Genomic DNA, 21,764 nt, shown 5'->3' on the forward strand with positions numbered 1-21,764 from the left:
ACGAAAATAAACATCCAGGTTGTCATTAAAATATAAGAAATATGTGTATAGTATAAAATAAGGAATTATATGCGCAGCCTTAGAAAGCAAAGACGTCTCATGGTTTTCTTCATGGATCATTTATCCTGTATAAGAGCTTTGCTTTTAATCAGCCCTGGCTGATTCCCTACGGACTGTGAAATTCAAGTCCCAGCCTTTGCCTGATGCCAGGGGCTCTTCCTCCAGAGGCCAGGGCCGCAGTGGCCACCAGGAGGCCCTCTGGTGACGGGCCTCCGGGAGTCCTCTTGTCCCTGCCCACCTTCTGGAGCACAGGAGAACTATTGGCTGCTGCACTGATCTTCCAATGATGGGAGTGTTTCTTTGGGGGATGTTAGGGAAAGAATTCTCTAGTTCCTACTTCATTTTTTTTTTCTTCTCAAGAATGAAGTCAGAGCCCCGAGAGGCCAGTACCCCTGCTTGCGTGTAGCCCCTTTGATTCAATGCTCAAGCAAAGCCATCAAGGCACACACACACACACACACACACACACATGCACACACAGAGAGCACTTTATGATTCAGCATTATACTCACTCCTAGGTACATATCTTAGAGAAACGTGTGCATGTGAACAAGGGGATATGCACAGGCATGTCCACGGCAATCTTGTAATAGGAAAAAAAAGGAAACATCTAAACGCACGTCAGCAGGAGGATGGGATTCTGGCATCTCCATACGATGGAATGTTATGCAGCAGCAAATGCATGAATGAATGAGCGAGTGAACGAGTGAATGAATGAACTACAGCCACATGGGTCTGCATGGATCAAGCTCAAAATTTTAACGTGGGCGGGGGGCGGTGCCTGGGTGGCTCAGTCGGTTAAGCATCCGACTCCTGATTTTGGCCCAGGTTATGATCTTGCGGCTCATGAGATGAAACCCCACGTCGGGCTCTGCATTAACAGCGCGAAGCCCGCCTGGGAGTCTCTCTCTCCCTCTCTCTCTCTCTCTCTCTCTGCTCCTCCCTTGCTCCCTCTCTCTCTCTCAAAATAAGTAAATAAAAACCAAAACAAAACTTAAAACGATTTGGAGGGGGGGCAATAGCGGGATGTGACTTAAACAAAGTTTAAAACACGCAAACACGCTCTGACGCTGCTCAGGGTTTACATACACGCGTTGCGAAAGGATGAAGAAATGCTTGGGGGGAGAAACATGGCGGTCTCCTGAGTGAAGGACTTGAGAGGACTTTGACTACCTTGGTCGAGTTTTATAAAACTCGGCAGCGGCTTATGAGTGTTTACCAGATTGTTTTTTGTGCATATAGGTCTAAAATGTTAAGTGAAGAGAAAGAAACAAGACACCAGGCACCTGACCTGGTTGGAAATTATTTATTTACCATTGAAAGGTCGGTGTTCCCCAATGTGACACCAGACGTATGACTACAACGTCTCATGCGTCTTTTTGTACTTCAGTTCATGACTGCGAAACAGACACACGCTTAGCACTGACAACAGCAAACACAGGCGGCAGAAACAAATCACGAAGACTAGGTCTGTCTTTGGGGGGGTCCTCGCCTCGATCTGGCTCGGGCTGGGACTACCTCCCTCCAGGACTCCTTTACACCCCAAAGGAACTGCCCCTGGGGAGCCTCTCTTCCAACCCTACCCTCTCTACCCAGCCTCATCTGGAGCGCTATGTCACTTAACCCGCACCCAGAGTCATATCTCAAATTGAAATGGACGGACACGCACAAGGACTCGAGCAATAGACACTCAGCAAATACACACTGATTTGATGTAAGAGGCAGAGTCACAGATGAACGCGGGCGGACTCCCATCGCCATCCAGGTCACCTTGGGGGCCACAGGCCGGTCCGCGATGGGTTCTCGCCTTATTTCCATCTCGCTCCATGCCCTTCTTCGAAAATGCTCCCTGGCCAAGCACAAGGTGTTCCTTTCAGGAATGATCGGCCGAAGTCACACGGGCCCAATTACTCTAATGGGGGGGTGAGTTGCACGCGTGTCTGCTACAAGGTACGCGGAGGCGAAGATCACCGAAGTCTGTCGACGTGGCGGTCTGGGACCTCTGGGCGATTGAAAATGCACCAAGACGGAATTTTGTTGGAAAAGCACGGCCGTTTACAGTCTCTTCTGTCACTAGGTACATGTACAGGTGGCTGGGATTTGTCATTAGGTGATGGTAGCACTTACATGTGAATGTTCAGGCCGACGGCTGAGGTGTCTGCTGCTTTTGCCATTGAGAACTCAGGACAGACGGACTTTTGTGCCACTCGAGGTGTCTCTTCCTGCCCACCCCCTATCCATCCTTCATTCATTAATTCACGCAACAGATACTCATCGGGGGCCCGTGAGCTAGCTTCATTCTGGGTCCTCGGAACACACAGGTGAAAAACCTCCCGCAAAAACCCATCTCGTTCTGCGCAGGCCTGCTCCGTGAGGTGGTGGGTGACACTACGATGTGCTACGGTGGCGTTTGACTCTTCCTGGGGCAGCCTTTGGGTTGGATTCTGGAAAGCGCAACGCTTGAGGTACAAAGAACGGATGCCTCGTGATGGAATGACCAGAGGCAGAGTTGATCTTTCTGGCGTCCGAGGCCCTCTCCGGCCCACCTCAAACATCCTTCAGTGCGACTGTGAGGCAGGTGCATAGATTTATAAGGAAGTAGAACCCGTGTTTCCTGACTTTAAGTCTAGAATCCAGAGTGTTGTCCGTTGGAGTAGCGGATGTTGCCAAGAAGAGAATACTGGTCAGCTCGCGTAGGAAATGTTTTGTTTCCTTGTGGCTATGCCAACCCCAACAGGCAGACCAGGGCGTGAGGGGAGCCTCAACGACGTGTTATAGGAAATCGCTAGCAAATGCTTTGCCTCAAAAGCACTTGGCAGGGGGGGTGGTCCACCTTAATGAGCAAGACCTCCAATTCTGAAAGCCTTTCCAATTAAACAGGGATTCGATATTTTTTTCCGTTTCTTCGGATGCTTTTCTACTTCTGCACGGGACGGGCAGATCGTGACAGAAGGTGATAAGGCCCCTGCTCAGATTCTCAGGGAGAGGCCAAGCATGGCCTGACTTGTTGCGGGAAAGAAGCACCGCCCTTACCCATCTCGCCTCGGGGTCCCTTGTGGGTCATAGGACCGGGTGACGTTTGAAAGCCCAGAGTTTGGATGTCCCGTAGCAGAGTTCAGCTGCAGAATCCATGGTTCTGGAAGTGCCTGGGATGGTTCTGGCGCTTTCCAGTCATGGTCAGCTGCCATCTTGAAGCGTCAAGATGATCTGTGGGTGGCCCGAGCGTTTGTTTTTTTGGCCAGAGAATGCCGACGGCTTCGGAGCACGATTTCATCTACCACCTCATTCACAGATACAGAACTGCCACGTTGCTGGTCCTGTTTTACAGATGGCCAACCACGGAACCCAGGGATCCTGGTTCACGGGCAAATATCCCACCCCCTCGGCAAGACGCATCCTTTAACTGACGATGTGGACAGCTATTTGGAATAAGAAGGTAGGGATTTGAAACCCAGGCTGCTGGTTACTTACTGATTCAAGCGACAGGCCCTGAAAATTCGGGAAGGGAGGCACACTCTCAAAAGACTCTCTCTCCCTCTTTCAAGTTACCTTCCTTCTCCACATCTACGGAGCCAGACATAATAGACTAAGTTAATATGTGCCCCGCCCCTCCCCGCCCCCCCCCCCCCCGAATTCCTCCTGGAAGGGCTGGCATGCTGAGAGATGCATCTCAGAGGGTCACTTGGGTGATGTCGGTGGATATGACAACTAGTGCCTCGTGACGAACAGCCTCGTCCCGGAAGATCTCCCCAAGTATAACGTGAACCGAGTTTGAGATAAAACGATAGGGAGTTATTGAACAAAAAGCACAGAATTCAGCCCCAGAACAGGATCTGAAGGGCACAGATGAAAATATTAAGCATTAAAATAGTCAGATGAAAGAAACGGACAGGCCTCCCACATTTCACACTGCCCGTTGAGATGTCCTGCACTGGAACTGGCTGCCCCTGGGGACTGCAGCCCCGACAAGGACTGTGAAAAACCTGTCCGGAATGCTGTAGAAGGGATTTCTCCAAAGGCGGTGCTCCAACCTCGGCATCAAAACCCCTCGGTGCTGGTTAAAAATGCAGGTGCCTGCGTTTCGGCCGGGAAGATCGACTTGGAATGTCGATGGGTGGGCCCGGGGAATGTGCTGGTGATTCTTTACACGCTAAGGTTTGAGAACTGCTGGGTTCCTGCCGCGACCGGGCCGGGGGCGTGATTTAATGCCGATTTCATCCCACCCCGACAATCCCTGATCCTCCGAGTTGATCCAGGATACTTTATTTCCTCCATCATTTTTGACACGCCTCTTTTTAAAGAGCCACCTTCTGCACGCACGCTATTCCCCGCCTTAAGCTCTCTCTGCATCCGGCCGGACCCCACCGGCCAAACCTGCCCGTGGGCTGTATTTGACAGGCGTCTCTTCAACAGCACAGAGGAGCCAAACGCATTCCTCAGTGGGACCCAAATGTCCCGAGTCCACCCCCGGCCCTGCCTCGCTCATGTTTTAGAAATGAGAGTGTAAGAAGAGAGGGGAGGGGTCCTGGCCTTTGCAAACACATCTGTCCCCCCCGGGTGTCGGGATGAGGATGGGGCACAAAGAAGACGTCGCGGAGGACAGCGGGGCTGGAGGGGCGGGGCTGTGCCCGACAAGGGAGGAGCCCAGGCAGCTGGCTACAGACGCAGCTGGTGCCACATGGCGATCTGCCTCCGGGGGTTTTTGAGCATTTCCTCCCAGTGGCTGCGCTCGGAGCCCGAGGCGTGCAGGCCCAGGCTGCAGCGGCCAAGCGCACAGCTCTGCCCCTCCTCGTCCTGGCCCAGCACCTCCAGCTCCACGCTGGAGGCCTGCAACAGGCCATCCGGCAGCTCGAACATGATCATCTCGTTCCACACGGGGTTGATCTTGTGCTTGGCCCGTTTGGTCTGCTTCTTCTTCAGCTTCTGAGCCTGGTGCTTTAAGGTGACCTTGACAGAGACATCTGGAGGAAAGAGAGAGACAGAAGGGTAAGCTGGTGGTGGCGGGGGGGGGGGGGGGGGGGGGGGGGGGGGGGGGGGGGCGGGGGGGGCGGGTAGCGGGCCCAGGATGAGGCTCCCCCTCGGGGCTGGAGAGACGGGGTCTCCGGCTCAAGATGTACATCGAGGCTCCCTCTGGGCACGCCCCGCTCTCACCAGGCCCTGCGCTCAATCGTTAAATGGCCCCCGTGTGGCACTAGACCGGGGGATACGGCAGAAGTTCCTGCCTCCACAGAACTTAGGCTGTGCTGTGGAAAGCACCCAATAGCATAGTACATCCAGGGTGGTCGTCTGGTGGCCCAGGCTTGGGTCAAGCTAGAACCACCACCTGCCCTGAGCCTTTCCACGCGTCTTCAGGTCCCACGTCAAACCAGGCCCAGGATAATGGCTCAGCTTGATTTTTAAACTCGGACCAGAAAAACCAAGCCACCCCCATGGCTTCACCCCATTGGTCTGTCCACGCGAGCGTTCTGGCTGATTATGAAGATAGAAGGTCTTCTCCTCCGTTTTATAAATTTCACTTGAGGGCCCCGGCTTCACGTGGAGGACGAGGGCACACTGCCTTGGCCCCCCAGGGGCACTGCACCGATGGAACTGTCCCCCAAGACAGCGGCACAGGTCACTGGACAAGCTCTCACGGAACATCACAAGGCTCAGGACCCGGACGACGTCTTCATTTGTCAAGGTTCCCGAAGCTAATGTGAGAATAATCGTTACTCGGTATTCATTGCTATAATTATCATCCCCGGGGGGGGGGGCTAGTTTGTTATTTCAGCCGATAGATTTGAGAGACAAAGTGTTGTGCTGTGATTGTCCTGACAGGACAAATGAAAAAAGAGTAGGGGGCAAAGAATTGTCTGGAGGGGAGGAGAGGAAGCACTGAACTCTGGCCTTTGGCTCAGGAATCTGTCGGTGAAACCAGTTCTGATTTCTTTTGCCCCAAATCGTTTGCTCAAAGGTAATGAATGCGGTGGCAATTCTCAGTTTGTGTCCTGCTATAAATATCTATTTATTTATCCCCTGCTATGAGCGCTTGGTTCTGGGTCCAAGCTGCATACTGCTACGTTTCCGGCCCTGACAAGAGAGCCCGTTTCGGTCCCCAGACTCGGGGTCTGTGCTGGGGTATCCAGAAGCAAAACCTGAGGCTTCCAGAACGTTGAAGAGATGCTTATTTGGGTATATGGGGCACAGATGCCCGAAGCTTCAGGCCGCCTCAGCCCAGGCACCCACACACCTTCTGCCAGCATCCGCACTCCGCTGGTGTGGGGGTGGCAGGTTGACAAAGACTGAGAAGAGAGAAGAGGCTTGGGGGGGGGGGTGGGCGTGGGGCACACGGTGACGGCCAGCTGAGACAGGAGGACCTAGCCTTCCAGACAGCAGTTGGTGAGGTGAGTCCAGCTGGGTGTGGGTGATGGGCTAAGCTAAGTTTCTTCTTAGCCCAGATGCTCCAGTCCGTGGCTACGGTCCTATCCTTGGCTTCCTCTGACCCGTGGGTAAGACGGGTTCCTCTCATGGATGGATCTGGAAGGTAGGAAGCTCCAGGCAGCTCACACCTGGGCCCGATGGAGGGATCGGCCCAGGAGTAAACGGATATGAGTTTAAAGAAGGGAGTGTGTCCTCACTCACCCTTCCCCAGGAGCGCCTTGGGCTGGTTGGAGTGGAGGTTCTTGGCCTTAATGAGCACGACCAGGAGGCGGTTGGCAGCTGGGAGATAGCTGATGGATAGAAGGACCTCTCCAGTTCCTGCAGATGGTTCCTGAAACAGAAGAGAGGATACAGGAAGGGAACCCATCAACTAAATGCTCAGCCTGGGGTCACACTGGACCCGTATCCAATAGGCATCTAGAAACCATGTACCCATCGAGGCTGCTTTCTTACAGAGGGAGGAGGGCCCCGAGGAATTCTAAGTCGCGCGTGCCTCCGTAAGAATTTTTCAGTTGCCGCAAATTGTGATTTTCCAAATTATCATATGTTCAAACCCAACTTCCAAAACACATCAAAGAGATGCCACTTAGGATGTGGCAGGAGCAGAGGGTCTGGACCCCTTCTCAGCCTTCGCCATCCCCCACAAGCTCTTGGGGTATCTTTATAGAACACTAGGGTTCTCGGGGACACAGTTTGAGAACCGCTGCATCGACCCGCCAGGTTCCTGCGGCAGTGGGGAGTTGTAATTCCTTACTCTGTTTGAAAAGATAATTCCTTCCAGCCCCTGGAGGGCTGAGAGTCAATAATAGGATGTACGAATGCGGAGCAGGGCCTTGCCTGGTCAACAGAACGGCCAACTGGGTCAACAAAAAAGCCGGGCATGCGACGTTAGGAGGGGCACCAGAGACCTCCGGCAATAACCTCGCTTTGCAGGAGGTGCTGACGCCCCCTGTCAAACAGCCAGCATGCCTGTCCTCCGTCTGGGGCTCTACAGAGTGTCTCCGCTGAAATTCCTACAAGAATCTGTTTGGAATTTCAACAAATCGACTGAGGGACAAAAATGACCCAAAAAAGGCCCCCACAGGAGGCAGACAGACGCGTGCCACGGTCGAAAGGTGGCGTGACAGACTCCAGCATCAGACCAGCCAGGGCTGAGCACCATTTACTAGCTGGGTGCCCTCCGGTCCATCATTTCACTCCCCACACCACCTCCGTTTCCTCATCTGTGGAACGGGAACCGTTGGCTGGGGTTATCGCCACCGGTCATCCAGGAAGGACAGCCACCACTTTTTGAGATTGTGAAGCAGGCATATTGTTTCTGGACGAAGAAGAGACAGTTTGGGCTTTGGGAGTGAGGCTGGAGGAGGCTGGCTGGGCCCTCTGCCCCCGTCACCCCTTTCCTCCGGGAAAAATGTCTTTGACGTGACTGCATCGATCCCACCAGCCCTAAGTAACCAGTCACACGACAGAATGATTTGGGAGCTGCCAGGAGCGTTGGCAATGACACGAGTAACCGCAGCGAAGGCTAATTAAACACTTATTATGGGCGAGGCGCGATTACGTTATCTATCCCACTAGGATGCAAGGTCCGTAAAGCCGCTCCCGGGACCCGGCCTACCGTTGACACACGGTCAACTATTTGTGAGTGCAAGAAGAGAGAGGGTTCATTTTCAGAAACGCCAGATGAAAGCTGTGCCGTCTCGTTAACAGTAGGTCTACAACCTATTGGAAATATGTGTGAACCCCAGCCCCCCACAGTGGAGCCCCAAACGCTTAGACGCTTCACTTCCTGGTTCTTCTTCCCCTCTCCGTGTCTCGGGCTTATTTTCGCGGGCTTTGCGATGAGCGTGTGCCAAAGAACAAAGGGAGGAGGGACTGAGAGTCTCTGCGTCACCTCAGGGAATGTACATCTGCTCCAATGAGACTGATTTTTGCCTTACATGGGCATAGACGTCGTCTGAGTGAGGCTGTAACCTCTGTAGTCCTCAGCCAATGAGGAACCAGGGGCGGGACTTCACGCTAGGAGATAAATCGTCTGCTGTAACTGCCCCGGGGTGTGCCTGTCCCTCAGACACCCGCTCTTGCAAGAACGTTGATTAAAGCCTCACTCCACTGTACTCTGAGTTTCGGTGTCCCTCCTCTGATGGGGCCGGTGGACTTATTTCTCACAGTGAGAGAGAAGGGTGAGACGTCTTACTGAATCTTGACAACAGTCCTAGAGATACCAATCTTGTCTCCATTTAAAAAAAAATTTTTTTTTAACATTTATTCATTTTGGAGAGATAGAGAGAGACAGAGCATGAGCGGGGGAGGGGCAGAGAGAGAGAGAGGGAGACACAGAATCCCAAGCAGGCTCCAGGCTCCGAGCTGTCGGCGCAGAGCCCGACGCGGGGCTCGAAACCACGAACTGCGAGATCGTGACCTGAGCTGAAGTCGGATGCTCAACCGACTGAGCCACCCAGGCGAATCTTGTCCCCATTTTAAGCATAAGATCTTGATGCTTCAGAGAGCACGTCCCCACCTGAGGTCATGTAGCCAAAGTAAGAGAAGTAGCAAAACTGAGCCTTGAATGGAGGTCTGGTCTGATACTGAAGACCAGGTCCTAAGCCAGGGCTCTTCAGACCTCTCATTCCACGGTGAAGGAGCCGGGCCCAGGGACTTGTCCGGGCACCCAGAGGGGCAGCAACAGACTAGGGTGGACCACAGCCTCCCGATTCAAGGCTGCTTCTTGGAGGCCCATGGGTGACCTGTGCTGTAGCCACAGGATGATCCGGCTTAAACATCCTGCTCCCCTTGGACCAGGCAAGAGGAGCTTGGTCCCATCAGCTCATGAAGGGCTCGTCACCTTTGTATAGGGTGCCAAGGCCCTGGATGAGCCCGGCCGGCTGCACCCCAGCCAGACAATTTTAGCAGCACCTGCCAGCTCAACTCTGCTGCTCCAAGTACCTGCTGACAAAAATAACCTTCTTCACCCACACCCTGCCCCCCATCTTTCTCTTGGGCTCTCAGCGAATCATTCGAGATGCCCTCCGAGTGGGTTGCTCTATGATCCCTGATGACGCACACGCCACATTCGGGCTGAATGTCTTCCGGCAAGACCTGGCTGGCCCCTCCGTTAACCCGTTCTAGCCCACAGAGGAGCGAAGCAGCCACTGAAGGCTCTGCCCGCCTTGTTCACGTCAGCCCACACCCTCGAGCTGGGGCCAGGGCCACCCTCCCCTGCCGCGGGGCGCCAGCTCCTAGGTCGGACGGCATACTGTAGTCATTGCTCACGTGTGTGGAGGCAGGCCAGGGGGCCACGAGGGTGTGAGAGTGTCCTTGAGGCACAGCGACCCCTCTGAGCATGATGAGGATTAGAATGCGTGCACTGTGAGGGCAGGGCCCGGTGCTAATTTCTGCTGTGTCCCCAGCTCCTGGCGCTGTGCCTGGCACAGGCTGGAAACCGGGCAGGGTGTTTGTGGGATGAACGAACGTGTCTTGCTCTGCTAGGGGGAAGGATAGAAGGTCTGAGACTTCCAGAGAGATAGGCTCCCTCGGCCCTGGCGGCACCAAAGTCTCCAAAGCCCTAGGGGAGCCCCTCCACCTCCAGAGAAAGCTGCTCTACCAGCCGAATAAACCAAAGTGTGCGATCTTCTTCCCAGGCCCCCCGGGCTGTGATTCCACACAAATCCCAAACCACGCGCTAATGAGGGACTGTGCTTCAGAACCGCCTGGTTCCAGCTGAGAGTGGCTGCAAATTTTTGGCCATTTTCTGAGGCTGGGAAAGAAAGAAAAATAAGGCAAGGAAGAGATTATAGCAAAAAGGGAGGCAGGTGGGGACTGAAGGCGTCCGTCAGGGAAGGCTCTAGCTGATGGAGCCTCATACACCATCGGGCACTCAGACGGCATTTACGTGGCACGGTGGTGAGGGGACAGCACAGGACTCACAGCCAGACCAACCCGGTCCCGAGGTCCCGCTTGCAATGTCCCAGCTGGGTGACCCTGCAAGGGTCACCCAGCTACTCTAAGCCCCAGGCTCCATGTCTGTAAATGAGTCACAGTGTCACCTTTACCAGGCTGCTCCGGGAAAGAACTGGGGTAGAGTTCCAAGCACAGCAGCTGATAGATAAGTACCCCCAAATGAATGCGCTTTGTTAGTATTTTATCACTCTAGCATGGGAGTCAGCAAACTTCTTCTGTAAAGTCAGGTAGTAAATACTTAGGACTCTGTAGGCCACCCAGTCTCCCCGAGAAGGCGCCGGCCAGCAGGTTGAGACTGGTCTTCTAGAAGGTTCTCTCTAGGCTCCACTGTGGCAGCCCTTGGATAAGGCCTCGACCCCAGAGCCTAAATAATCACACACCGTCCTACAGCCCTGATGTCTCCGACCCCTCGCTGCCCTGACCTGGGAGGATCGATGGTTTGCTCTCCAAGAGACCCCTCTCTGAGCAGTGCAGCCTTTCAGCAGACCTTCCTCTCACACCCTCGGCTCCCCTGACAGCAGAGGGCTGGGGAGAACCATGCCAGGGCTGGTGACAACAGAGAGCACCGGGCTCTGGGGCTGTCCCTAGCCCAGTCCATCCTCCAAATCCCAGTACAAACGCCATTTCGCACCAGGCCTTCTAGAACTCTCCATCAGAGTTAGGTTAGGCCTTTCTTCCATGTCTTAGGATTCAATGCATGTCCAATATCATCGTTGTCCTTGTCAATGTCACTCGTCTGCTCCAATTTATGCCTCTGGCCTGTAAGTTCTGGGTAGCAGGATTCCACACGGTGCTCATCTCCCCAGCAGTGCCTGGCACACAGCAGAGACACAGGGAATATACGTGAAGATAAATGGGGCCACTACTGGGGCGCCTGGAGGGCTCAGTTGGTTGAGCATCTGCCTCCTGATTTCGGCTCAGGTCACGATCTCACGGTCATGAGATCGAGTCCCATGTCGGGCTCCGTGCTGGGTGTGGAGCCTGCTTAGGATTCTCTCTCTCTCCCCCCCTCTGCTCCTCCCCCACTTACTCTCCCCCCTCCCCCCGAGCATCAGAGCCAAATCACACATAATGTGTTTTCCATGATGGCAGGGGGATCTTACATGGGAAGCTAGAAGCAAAACCAGACTCCAGAAATTCCACAGCCTGGGCCGAGTCCGCTCCAGCCCTCCACCCTGTTCACGACACCGAGCGTCCTCGCACACACGCACACGCACACCGGGGGAAGGTCCGTGACGCTTGTTTCGCGAGCCCTGGCCCAGTCCTGCCGCCGCATGCTCCCCTAACAGGCTTCAACTTTCCTGGTGCGAGGTCACCCTACCTTAACTGAAGTCTTCAGCTCACCCCACTGGGCGGCCCCCAGAGGCACAGACACCCCGTCCAGGCCCAGGCGGAGCTCCCCGACCACGCTGTGGCGGGAGAAGCGGTCACAGGTCCGCAGGGTCAGCAGCAGGGTGGCTGTGGGGAGCTCCTCCTCCGCCAGGGGGAGCGCCAGGCCTTCCTCCCACATGGTGTGCAGCTGCCGCTTCTTCAGGGCCGTCTGGGCCTCTGCGGTGCCCGTCCTGTTGGCCACGCTGCCTTGGACATAGCAGTCACAGCCTCCATCGTGGCCACTGGTCACAGCTGCAGCCAAGGAGATAGCAACACGGACGTGGGACTTTCTCAAGGACAAGGGTAGAGGAGAAACACAGGCCTGCTTTGAGCTGCCGCATCCAGCTGAATGGCCATGACCTCAGGGGTACGAAAGCCCCAGGGCTGACCACCTCGGCTTTGCGGAATCGCCTTTCAGTAAGACACTGGGCAATGGGAGACCCTCCGAGGTGGCCAATGTCAGCACATGCTGGTCTTTCCCTGGAGAACAGGGACGTGACTGGCTGCTTCCCGGAGCCCTTCCCACCTCATGACTCTGAGGTTTCCCCAAGATGCCGGGGCCCGCAAACTGCTGAGGGCTTTTATGCTCTGATACTGTAATTTTTAATTTTTTTTTTAATGTTTACCTTATTTTTGAGGCAGAGTGCAAGTGGGGGAGGGGCAGAGAGAGAGGGAGCCACAGAATGGCCCACTGTCAGCCCCAACTCCTTTGCAAAGTCTTAGCTCTGTTTGCTGTTGGCAAAATTGTTGGGGCAGAGAGACCAGGGGCATCCTGACCCCTTGGACCAGTTCTTGGATTACAGAAATTTTGCTGACCATTCAGAACACCCTCTTTATCCCCCACAAAACCCCGTTCAATGTCAAAGGCACCTGTGGCAGAGATAGCTAGCTGTTCACCAAAGACCCGTTTCCTCTTTTTGCTGAGCACCTGCTAAGCCACATTTCCCATGCTCCTTTGCATTCAGTGGCCATGTGACTGGGTTACAGCCAATGGGGTCTGAGCAGGAGTGATGCATGTTCTGTGTGGTCATGGCTTTCAAGGGGTGGTTGTGCTCCCTCCCTCTTCTCCCTCTCTCTCCACCTGCTAGATACAGATGACAAGGGGGCCTGAGAGGATAACGGGGGCCCTGATGGAAGGAACCTGGTCCCTGAATCACCGTTTGGAGGAGGAAAGAGGTTCGAATCCCCATTTGGAAGAGAAAGAGGCCAACCAGGATTCTCCACTTTGAATGTTATACGAGAGGGGAGTGGGTTCCGCCCCCCACCCCCCACCACACACACACTTCACGGTCCGTTCTTTACCGAGTGCTAATCCAGCACTGAGTGCTCCCTCCAGCCTCAGGTGCTCCCATTCCTCCTGTACAGCTCCTCCAGGGGAGACGCACCCACGGAAGCCCATGAAAGTCAAATACAAGTTAATACCTTCCAGGCGAGTCACAAACAGTTCCGCCTTCTGCTGGTCATAGTCCAAGCGGTAGTGGAGTTTGGGGGCTTGGTTCCAACTGGCAGCCTTTTCTGGGTTCCAGGCCTCTATGACACACACATCCTCTACCACACCTGTCCAGAGAGGTAAGGCCGTCACTGCCACCCGCACTATGGTCCTTGTTTTCCTAGATCCTCTCTTTCCCATGTGCTACCCATGCCCCGAATGGAAACCAAAAGCGCTCTAGCCGGGGGCCAAGTCATGGTGGCCACCCCAGGGTGACACCTGCGGTCCTGGGATTACATGTTAAGGGACCGTCACAGCCCAGTGCTCAAGACATGGCCTTTGGTGTCACACACGAGCTGCCACTTAAGAGTTATGTGACTGGGGCGCCTGGGTGGCGCAGCCAGTTGGGCGTCCGACTTCAGCCAGGTCACGATCTCGCGGTCCGTGAGTTCGAGCCCCGCGTCGGGCTCTGGGCTGATGGCTCAGAGCCTGGAGCCTGTTTCCGATTCTGTGTCTCCCTCTCTCTCTGCCCCTCCCCCGTTCATGCTCTGTCTCTCTCTGTCCTAAAAAAAATAAATAAACGTTGAAAAAAAAAAAAAAGAGTTCTGTGACCTTGGACAAGCTACTTGACTTCTTCGAACCTCAGTTTCCTCATCTTTGTAATGGGAATGATAACAGTGTCTCCTTCCTAGAGTTACTTGCATTAAATGATTCAGAAGTTCCCCCCAACCCACAAATATCGCTCACTGTGCCCCTCACTGGAACAGGAGTCAAACATCTGGAAGATTCTCGTTAGTCAAACATAATACGAGAATTAAAGGATCCAGCAGCTGTAGCCGACTCCACTTCGAGCAAATTGGAACTGAAAAAGGTTTGATTCTCAGAACAACTTTAGAGGGTAGAAATTTAAAGGCCTATTTAATTTCCAAAATGGCTTGTTGTGGGGTTCCTGCGCGTGGGGAAAAATTCCTCTGGTGCGTGTAAGTAAGGAACAGACTGACCAGGATGTGAGCAATGCGTAAAGCGAGACCGTCCTGAACACAGGACTCAGGTGGCTCCCAGGGGCGCCACAGGGATGATCACAGCAGGGTCAGTGCCAGAAGGGTCCTGCCTGGCACCCACAGCTCTCCCCTCTCAGGCTACCTCAGCCTTCAAATTCAAAACCAAATCAAAGCCAGACCAAAGCTGGCACGGCTTGGCAATGCAAGAATAGATTCTGCTTCCAGAAACGGAATTCTGAGCTCCCCGGGGGGCTGAGGATCATCACTGGTGGAAGCCGGACACGTCGGCCATCACGGGAACAGTGTCCGATGAATTTGGCACCCTCGTCGCCTGCACTCCCTTGCCTCTGGTCAATATTTGCTGAAGAATCAACTCCTGATAGATGTCTATGGAACCAGCGTTCTGGGGTGGGGAGCAATGACAAACGATGGCAAAGAGAAGACAAACTAACATGTTCCGAGTTCTTTAAAGTTCCAGGCTCTGACACGCTGCCCTGTTCTTCCTGGTGGGCAGCATCCAATCCTGGCTCCCCCCGAGCTTTGGGAAACCTGGGGTTCCCGAGAAAGGGGAGCCCTCTTGTGATTAGGATTACTACCCCCAGCGCTCCGCGTGCAAGCTTTTCCTCACCCTCGGATCTTAAGCTGTCGGGTCCTCAGTGGGTCTATTTGCCATCTTTTTAAAATGCGGGGCTAAGAGCTGGGCAGATGCGTTCCTGCCACAGGCACCTTGCAAACTGTTCTTGAAGAAACGCCAGGCTAATCGCTGTGGTTCTGGGTGGGGGGCGGGGGCACCGGCTCACCGGCCAGCATGCGCTCCAGTTGGACCCAGGCCAGGAGATGCGTAAATATTGGGGTCAACGTCAGAGCCAGTTACCCTGCCTCCCCTTGTCCCGTCTGCCTCTCCGACCACACACAAATAAAACCCCAGACCACACGAGAATCCGTTCTCCTGGATGTGTTTCTTGCCTCCTTAGGACAGCCTGCATGCTCTTTGGGGTAGGGGCTGTGCCTGCTTCGCGTATCTGCCCCAGCGCCCAGCACAGCCCCGTACCCCGAAAGGTTGCTGCATCTCGAAGCGGACGCTGATGAGAAGCAGGATAGAAACAACAATGATAACAACACGCTTTGGTTTACACCTTTGCTGCCACGCCCTGGGCTAAGCACTTTATATGCATTATTTTATTTACGCTTTGCAACAGCCCTCCCGGGAAGACAACAGCAGAATCCCACTTCGGGTACGAGGAAACTGAGGTCCGGAGAGGTTAGCCACATGACCAAGGCCCCACGAGGAGTACGTAGAAGGGCAGAGAATTGGCCCCGGGACTCTGGAAGCCCACGCTTCAATCACGGCCCCTCCACGTGAGTTGAAAAGGACTCTCCACTCCCCAGTCGGAAGCTGGAGGCCTCAGAGAGAAGCCGGGTAGCAATAGGTCCACAGGAATAAAGGACTATAATTCCCAGGCCCTGGGCCCCCGTGTTTGCCCAGCGTCAAATGCTGGGGCTGGCCATGAGACGCCGTGAGCCCCCCTGAGTCCTGCCCGTGGAAGAACGAGGGGCAGGAGACCCCTACCATTCTGAGGAAGGATGAACAGTTCCTCTGTGACCTGCCTCTTGAGGCGGCTGTCATTCGGGGCCTGGGGGCTGGCAGGCGCAACAGGTTCCTCCGTGGTCCTCAGGGTATAGTCCGCATAGTTGATGACCTCCGGGGCTGTCACCGCCGGCCTGGGTCCGTAGATGTCTGGCAACTTGAGGAGGGCTCGGGGCTGGACGGGCTCCGTGGACTTTTTAACATTGAACTGCAAACACACGTCACTCTGATTAGTCCACGAGAAGACCTCCCGCCTGTTTTCTCCCCGCAGAAAGGAGAAGCCATGACCCGCCCTTTCACGGGAGGCAGAGGGAGGGCCGGGGTCCCTTTATGCTCCGAGAGGCACCACCCAAGCAGCCAGAATGTCACTTTCAAACACACCAGAATCCACAACACCGCGGTGGCGATGACATCTGGGCCCTGTTCGTCCTCCCCCTTCCTCCCCCTGCCCAGTGGTCTTCTGCTGTGTCCCCTGGGGTTATCCAGGCCCATCACCTGTGCCACCTGCTTCTTGTTCTCTCACCGCCCCTCCCCCTCCCCCCCTTCAAGAGACCTACAAGCACTTGCCCAACCCGGCCCTACTCACCTTTCTGACATTGTCCCAGAATCTTCCCTTTGCACGGCTCCCGTCACTGGGCTCCCTGCTTCTCAAACAGGGCTGAACTCTTTCTGAGTCTGATTTCTGGACCCCAACCCCTCCCCCCAAACCACCCCCCCACCTCCACCTGCTGTAAATTAAGTCCCTCCCCCAAGCCTGTCCCTCCCTTTCACCACATCCTGCTCTTTGCTTTATAGCTTTGAGCGCCCCCCTATATTGTTATTTTTTTTTCATAGGTTGGCCTGTCTGTGTCCAGTCCTGTGTGAGCTCCATAAGCACAGGGATTATGTCTTATCTTGCTCCTTCTGTATCCCTGGTGCCTGCACAGCGTCTGCTCACAGGGAGGATGCAATATAAACCCGTGGCTAGGGCTGCCATGTTCAGTTGTATGGTTTGTGCACTGCACAAAGGAGCCCCGATGAGGGGCAAGTGAGGGTTGAAATGCAGTGTGTGCACCACATGCCCAGCTGTGTGCCCTGAGGTAGGGTCTTAGTCCACCTGGAGGAAAGGGCATCTTTTTCTCTACACAAAGGCCTGCTTGCTTGTGAAGCTTTAAGTATGCAGGGCTGCGTCACACAGACCAGTGGAATCTTCTGTCTTTCCCTCCACTAGGGACTGAGATCTCTTCTACCTAAGGGATTCCAACTCATATACCAGGCAGCAATATCAGGGGTCTGCCTAGTCCCCGGGAAGTCAGGGACTGATGGCCAGACCTAGAACTCAAAATGCTCGGTGGGTAGCCCATAAAATAACCCTCAAATTGGGGCAGGTGCAGACCCACAACAGAGTCCCCCAAGCAGCCTCCTGCCCTCCTCGCTGGCCCTGCTGTCTCTCCCTTCTCTGTGGCTGCTGGAGGGGCTGGCCAGGGGTCAAGGTTGCTCTGTGACCCAGGGACTGGGGAGTGTCGAGCAGGGGTGGCAGTGGGGGTGATGCAGTCCTGGAGGGGGACAGCACTCAGAAGTTCACGTGGTTTCCAAGTGCGTGCTTAGAGTGTTTCCACAGTCTACGTTTCACTCTCCCGGGATAAATCCCGGACATTCTCTCCTTGACCCTCTGTCTCCGACCGTCCCCGAGGGAGGCTGGACCTCGGTGACCTTAATTATCCAGGAATGCACCGGGGTTCAAAGGGGCCACAGGCGGCCGCCGTGCAGGTGGCCTGCTGCTGCTTTACCTCTTCTTCTTCCCAAGTCCCTAAAGGGCTTAGAGGGGATAAAACACTTCCTTCCTCTCTCGGAAACACCGCCCAGCAGACTGCAGCGCAACCGTGACTGTCCCGGTCTCTGCTGAGTGTGCCCGGCTCGCACAGGCTGGAAAAGCATTTCTGACTTAAATGGAACACAGCCGCCCAGGAGCAGACAGCGGGGTGGCCGCACACTTACATCTAGATCGGCCTGACCCCAAAGCCCGCTGCCACCTCGGCTCCCGACGCCCTTCCCGCCTTCAAGCCTTTGCCTGGCACAACACCCACTCATCAGAAACGTTTGTCACCGCTATGCACAGCAACCACCCGCAGAGGGACCTGTGCGATTTGCACACTCAGGTCCCCTCTGCGCCCTCACTCCATCGACGGTGTCCCCGGGCATCGAGGGACCTGGCCTCTAATAGTGACCGTGCCACCGGAGCTGAGCAACTTTTGGCAGAGGTCATCGCACCTCTCTGAGTGTGTCACCTCAAGTGACACGTGATTTTCAAGGCTTGCTCCACTCCTGCATTCTGAGCGACAGAGAGGTGAGAGACACAGCTCTTTATCTGCAGGTACAGGGGAGCTGGGGAGTCAATCACACGCCAGAGAGTAAACAGCAGGCATATTTGGCAGTTTGGGGCCGCAGTACAGAAGCAGGCATCGGGCAGTCTGTATGAACAGCCCTGGGGGGAGAGCGGATGGTGCGTGCAGGGGGCAAGCGGGAGTCTGGGAGGGCCTCGGGGAGGGGCCAGGGCGTGAGCCAGACCTTGAAGGAGGGGTGGATGAGAAAGCAGGGCAGCGAGCTGGGGGAGGAAGGCTGTGCCCCTGACTGGAGCCCGGGGCCCCCAACGGACACACACATAGACAGGAATGACACGTCTCCACGTCTTTTTATCCACCACAAAGCGGTGCCCACCTCCGATATTTCACCCAAGCCCGAGTTACAATTATTACACTATCGGGGCGCCTGGGTGGCTCAGGGCGTTAAGTGTCTGACCCTGGATTTCGGCTCACGTCTTGATCTCATGGTTCATGAGATTGAGCCCCACGTCAGGCTCTGCACTGACCGCGTGGAGCCCGCTTGGGGTTCTCTCTCCCCCTCGATCTCTGCCCCTCCCCTGCTCGCACGCACGCACACACACACACACACACACACACCTTCTCTCTCTGTCAAAATAAATAAATTAAAAAAAAATTACATTTATTATATTATCACACGAGGAATCAGAAGCTCGAGCAAGTTGAAGGTCATACAACTGACAAGTGATACAACTGACAACTGAGCCTTCAGACATTTTGACTCCAAATTTGTGTCACTTCCATTGCCCTGCACCTGCTTCTCAAAAACACAGTCCCTGTTTGTCTGGGATGCTGGACGCAAAGAGAGAACGACGGGGCTCAGTTCTGAGTGAGGTTCACTCCATGTTGCTTCAAGCCTCCGCAGAGCCTGGGTCGGCGCGCCTTCCTGCTCGCTGGCTCTGAATTTGTGAGCCCCTTGATAAGCTCAAGAGCCTGTGACAAGAGCTTAAAATGCATCGCCAGAGCACAAAGTTGGGGTGTTCCTGGCCGTCCTCCAACATCCGTTCCGTCTCTATTCTGCCTTTCCTCCAGATTCCCTGGCTTTCGGGATCCCTCCCCGGCCCCAGCTCTGGGTTGGGGCAGGGGGACCTGCTTACCGTGATCCCATGGGCTCCTGGGTACTGTTTTCAGCACAGGGGTGGGCACCTGTCCCGGAAAGCGAACCCAGACAGGCATGGCACGCAAGTAGAAGAGATCCTCTCCCCTGCTGGACAGGTAGCCTGTGGCCCCATCTGGTGACTGCAAGACGAGCCAGTCTTGGGACAAAGCTGACATGGTGGACAGCAGGGTGGGGACAACAAAGGAAGCTGTGTTCTCTGGTCACAGTGTTATGGAGCCTCCGAATCAACCAAGCCCGGTATCCCCGCTCGGCGCTTCTGAGTTGCACGAGCCATGTGGTCCTTCCTGTGCGAGCCGGTTTGGGTTGGGGTCTTTGTGGTTGGCAGCGGGAGCATCCTGAACTGAGACACTGCCTTTGTCATGAGCACACAGGATGCCATGACTGGTGAAGAGAAACTGCCTGGGGTGAGACGCCTCTCCCACCTCCCGAACGTCTCTGCATCCAGCCGAAGGCATCCTCATTTGCGGTCTGTCCTTGCCCTGCCCTGGTAAGGTCCTGTGTGGCAATGGTTCCCTGAGGTGGAGAGCGATTTGTCGCCCTTCCCTGGGGGCAGGGTCTGATGCCTGCTACACTACTCCCTTCAAGTAGCAAAAACAGCTGCTGGTTCCCTGTCTCGTTCTCTCGTACAACCGTATTCATTGCATTTCAAAACCCTGGTTCCACCGCATCTTTCTTTTTTTTTTTTTTTCAATTTTTTTTTTAACGTTTATTTATTTTTGAGACAGAGAGAGACAGAGCACGAACGGGGGAGGGGCAGAGAGAGAGGGAGACACAGAATCCGAAACAGGCTCCAGGCTCTGAGCGGTCAGCCCAGAGCCCGACGCGGGGCTCGAACTCACGGACCGCGAGATCGTGACCTGAGCCGAAGTCGGCCGCTTAACCGACGGAGCCACCCAGGCGCCCCACCACTGCATCTTTCAAACGCATCTATGTTTCCACTTAAACGGCTGGAACTTCAGTGCCCCAGGAGCAGAAAAGAGGTTTGGGAGTGGGGTGGGGGGGGGGGGCGCTGGGAAAGAATTATGAGTGGGGCACAAGCGAGAGCGCCTGGGAGGAGGGAGGCACCAGGGGAGCGGACCCCTGGAGAAGGACCTGAGCTCCAGCCTAGCACCGCAGTGTGCGAGGGGCGGGATTTGGAAGTGGGGACTGTCTCTCCAAATGTCCCTTGAACCCAGGGGAAGGGCCTGGCAATGTCGATGCAGAAGGAGTCAGGGAAGGTTCCCGGTGGGGCGGACATTCAACGATTAAGGCACCCCTAATTGTGCTGGCATGGCAGGTACAGAGAGGGGAGACCCCTCTGTTGAGTCTCTGCAGATTGTCCCTGCCTCTCACCTGTCCCCTTGGGCCCCTGGCTCCTGCCGAGAGTGTGGACCCCGAGCAGCTTCATGAGGCACAGCCCCACGGCGCCTTGGGTCACGCCCCTCCCGTCTTGCCACCTCCCCGGGGGCTTCTCAGTGGCTGCTGAGGCGAGTGGGACATCCAGGGACACTGTGGGTCTGCCCAAGGGCAACCCAGATGTGCCAAGAATTAACACTCCATGGGATGGGGGTGGGGGGGACTTGACCACTGTCAGCTGGAAGCCAGACCTGAATTCTTCTCCTTTCCTCCTTCCTACCCGTCCCCAAAGTATCTTCAGTCACCCCTTGGAAGATGACACCTCCAGCAACTGTCCTTGGTGCCAGGTGGTGGCCGGCTCAGTAACACCTCTGTGTGTCCCCTCCCCCCCCTTCCCTGCTGCATCCCATCCCAACATGGCACTTCCTGCCTAAGAGCAGCTCAGTGGCCTCAGGGTGGGCTCAGCCTTCCCCAACCCAGGCTGAGACAGATGGCATGGGGGGAGGGACAACCCTTCAGCTAACGAACAAATATTTATTGAGCCCTACTAGAGAGCAGGTCCTATGCTAAGTGTTAGGCACACAGAAGTGAACAAGACAGATGCTGCCCTTCCCTTAGGGGGCTGGTGTGGGAAAAAGAGAAATTCATTATGCAGCTAATGATCTGTAAACAAACGCTTAACCTTACCAGAGGCGTCAGGCGACCCCTAACGTCACAAACGTGATTAAGTTTTTCACCTAAAGACTGTTTATTAAATTGGGCTCTCGTGCTAGGGCATCCATATTAAAGCATCACGTCACCCTGGGAGCTGCGGAGGAGCCAAGCAGACTCGGCTGGAAAGGGGGACAGATGGCTTTATCCTTTATACTTGATCTTTAGAAAGCAGAGGGCAGAGGAGAGAGATTCAAACACAGAGTGTTTGGATGATGTCAAGCACAGGCCACTGCAGCTAAGCTCAGCAAAGCCCCCGCCTCGGCGGGGAGCTGGGCTGGAGCAAGGGACCTGCCAGCTTCTGTCACTCTGGACTCCAGTACCCATAACCACGCACACCAACTCGTGTACAACAGTTTGAAATGTAGCCCGGTGGTCAGGCGTTCAAAGTCTGGAACAAGACAGCGTG

At 55.1% G+C, this 21,764-nt stretch overlaps 1 protein-coding gene across 1 annotated transcript in view; it reads right to left on the minus strand.

Moving 5' to 3' along the window:
• Positions 1 to 1,350: 1,350 nt before the first annotated feature.
• Positions 1,351 to 21,764, minus strand: part of SYT13 (synaptotagmin 13) — a 41,569-nt gene continuing 21,155 nt past the window's right edge. Inside the window, exons 2-6 of the mRNA XM_043581033.1 lie at positions 15,812 to 16,037; positions 13,234 to 13,368; positions 11,762 to 12,063; positions 6,682 to 6,811; positions 1,351 to 5,021 (exon numbers count right to left, since the gene is read on the minus strand). Coding sequence (XP_043436968.1) covers positions 4,717 to 5,021; positions 6,682 to 6,811; positions 11,762 to 12,063; positions 13,234 to 13,368; positions 15,812 to 16,037 — 1,098 coding nt within the window. The 3' untranslated portion in view covers positions 1,351 to 4,716. The remainder of the gene's footprint in view (positions 5,022 to 6,681; positions 6,812 to 11,761; positions 12,064 to 13,233; positions 13,369 to 15,811; positions 16,038 to 21,764) is intronic.

This window comes from Prionailurus bengalensis, chromosome D1, assembly GCF_016509475.1.
Source record: "Prionailurus bengalensis isolate Pbe53 chromosome D1, Fcat_Pben_1.1_paternal_pri, whole genome shotgun sequence".
NCBI lineage: Eukaryota > Metazoa > Chordata > Mammalia > Carnivora > Felidae > Prionailurus > Prionailurus bengalensis.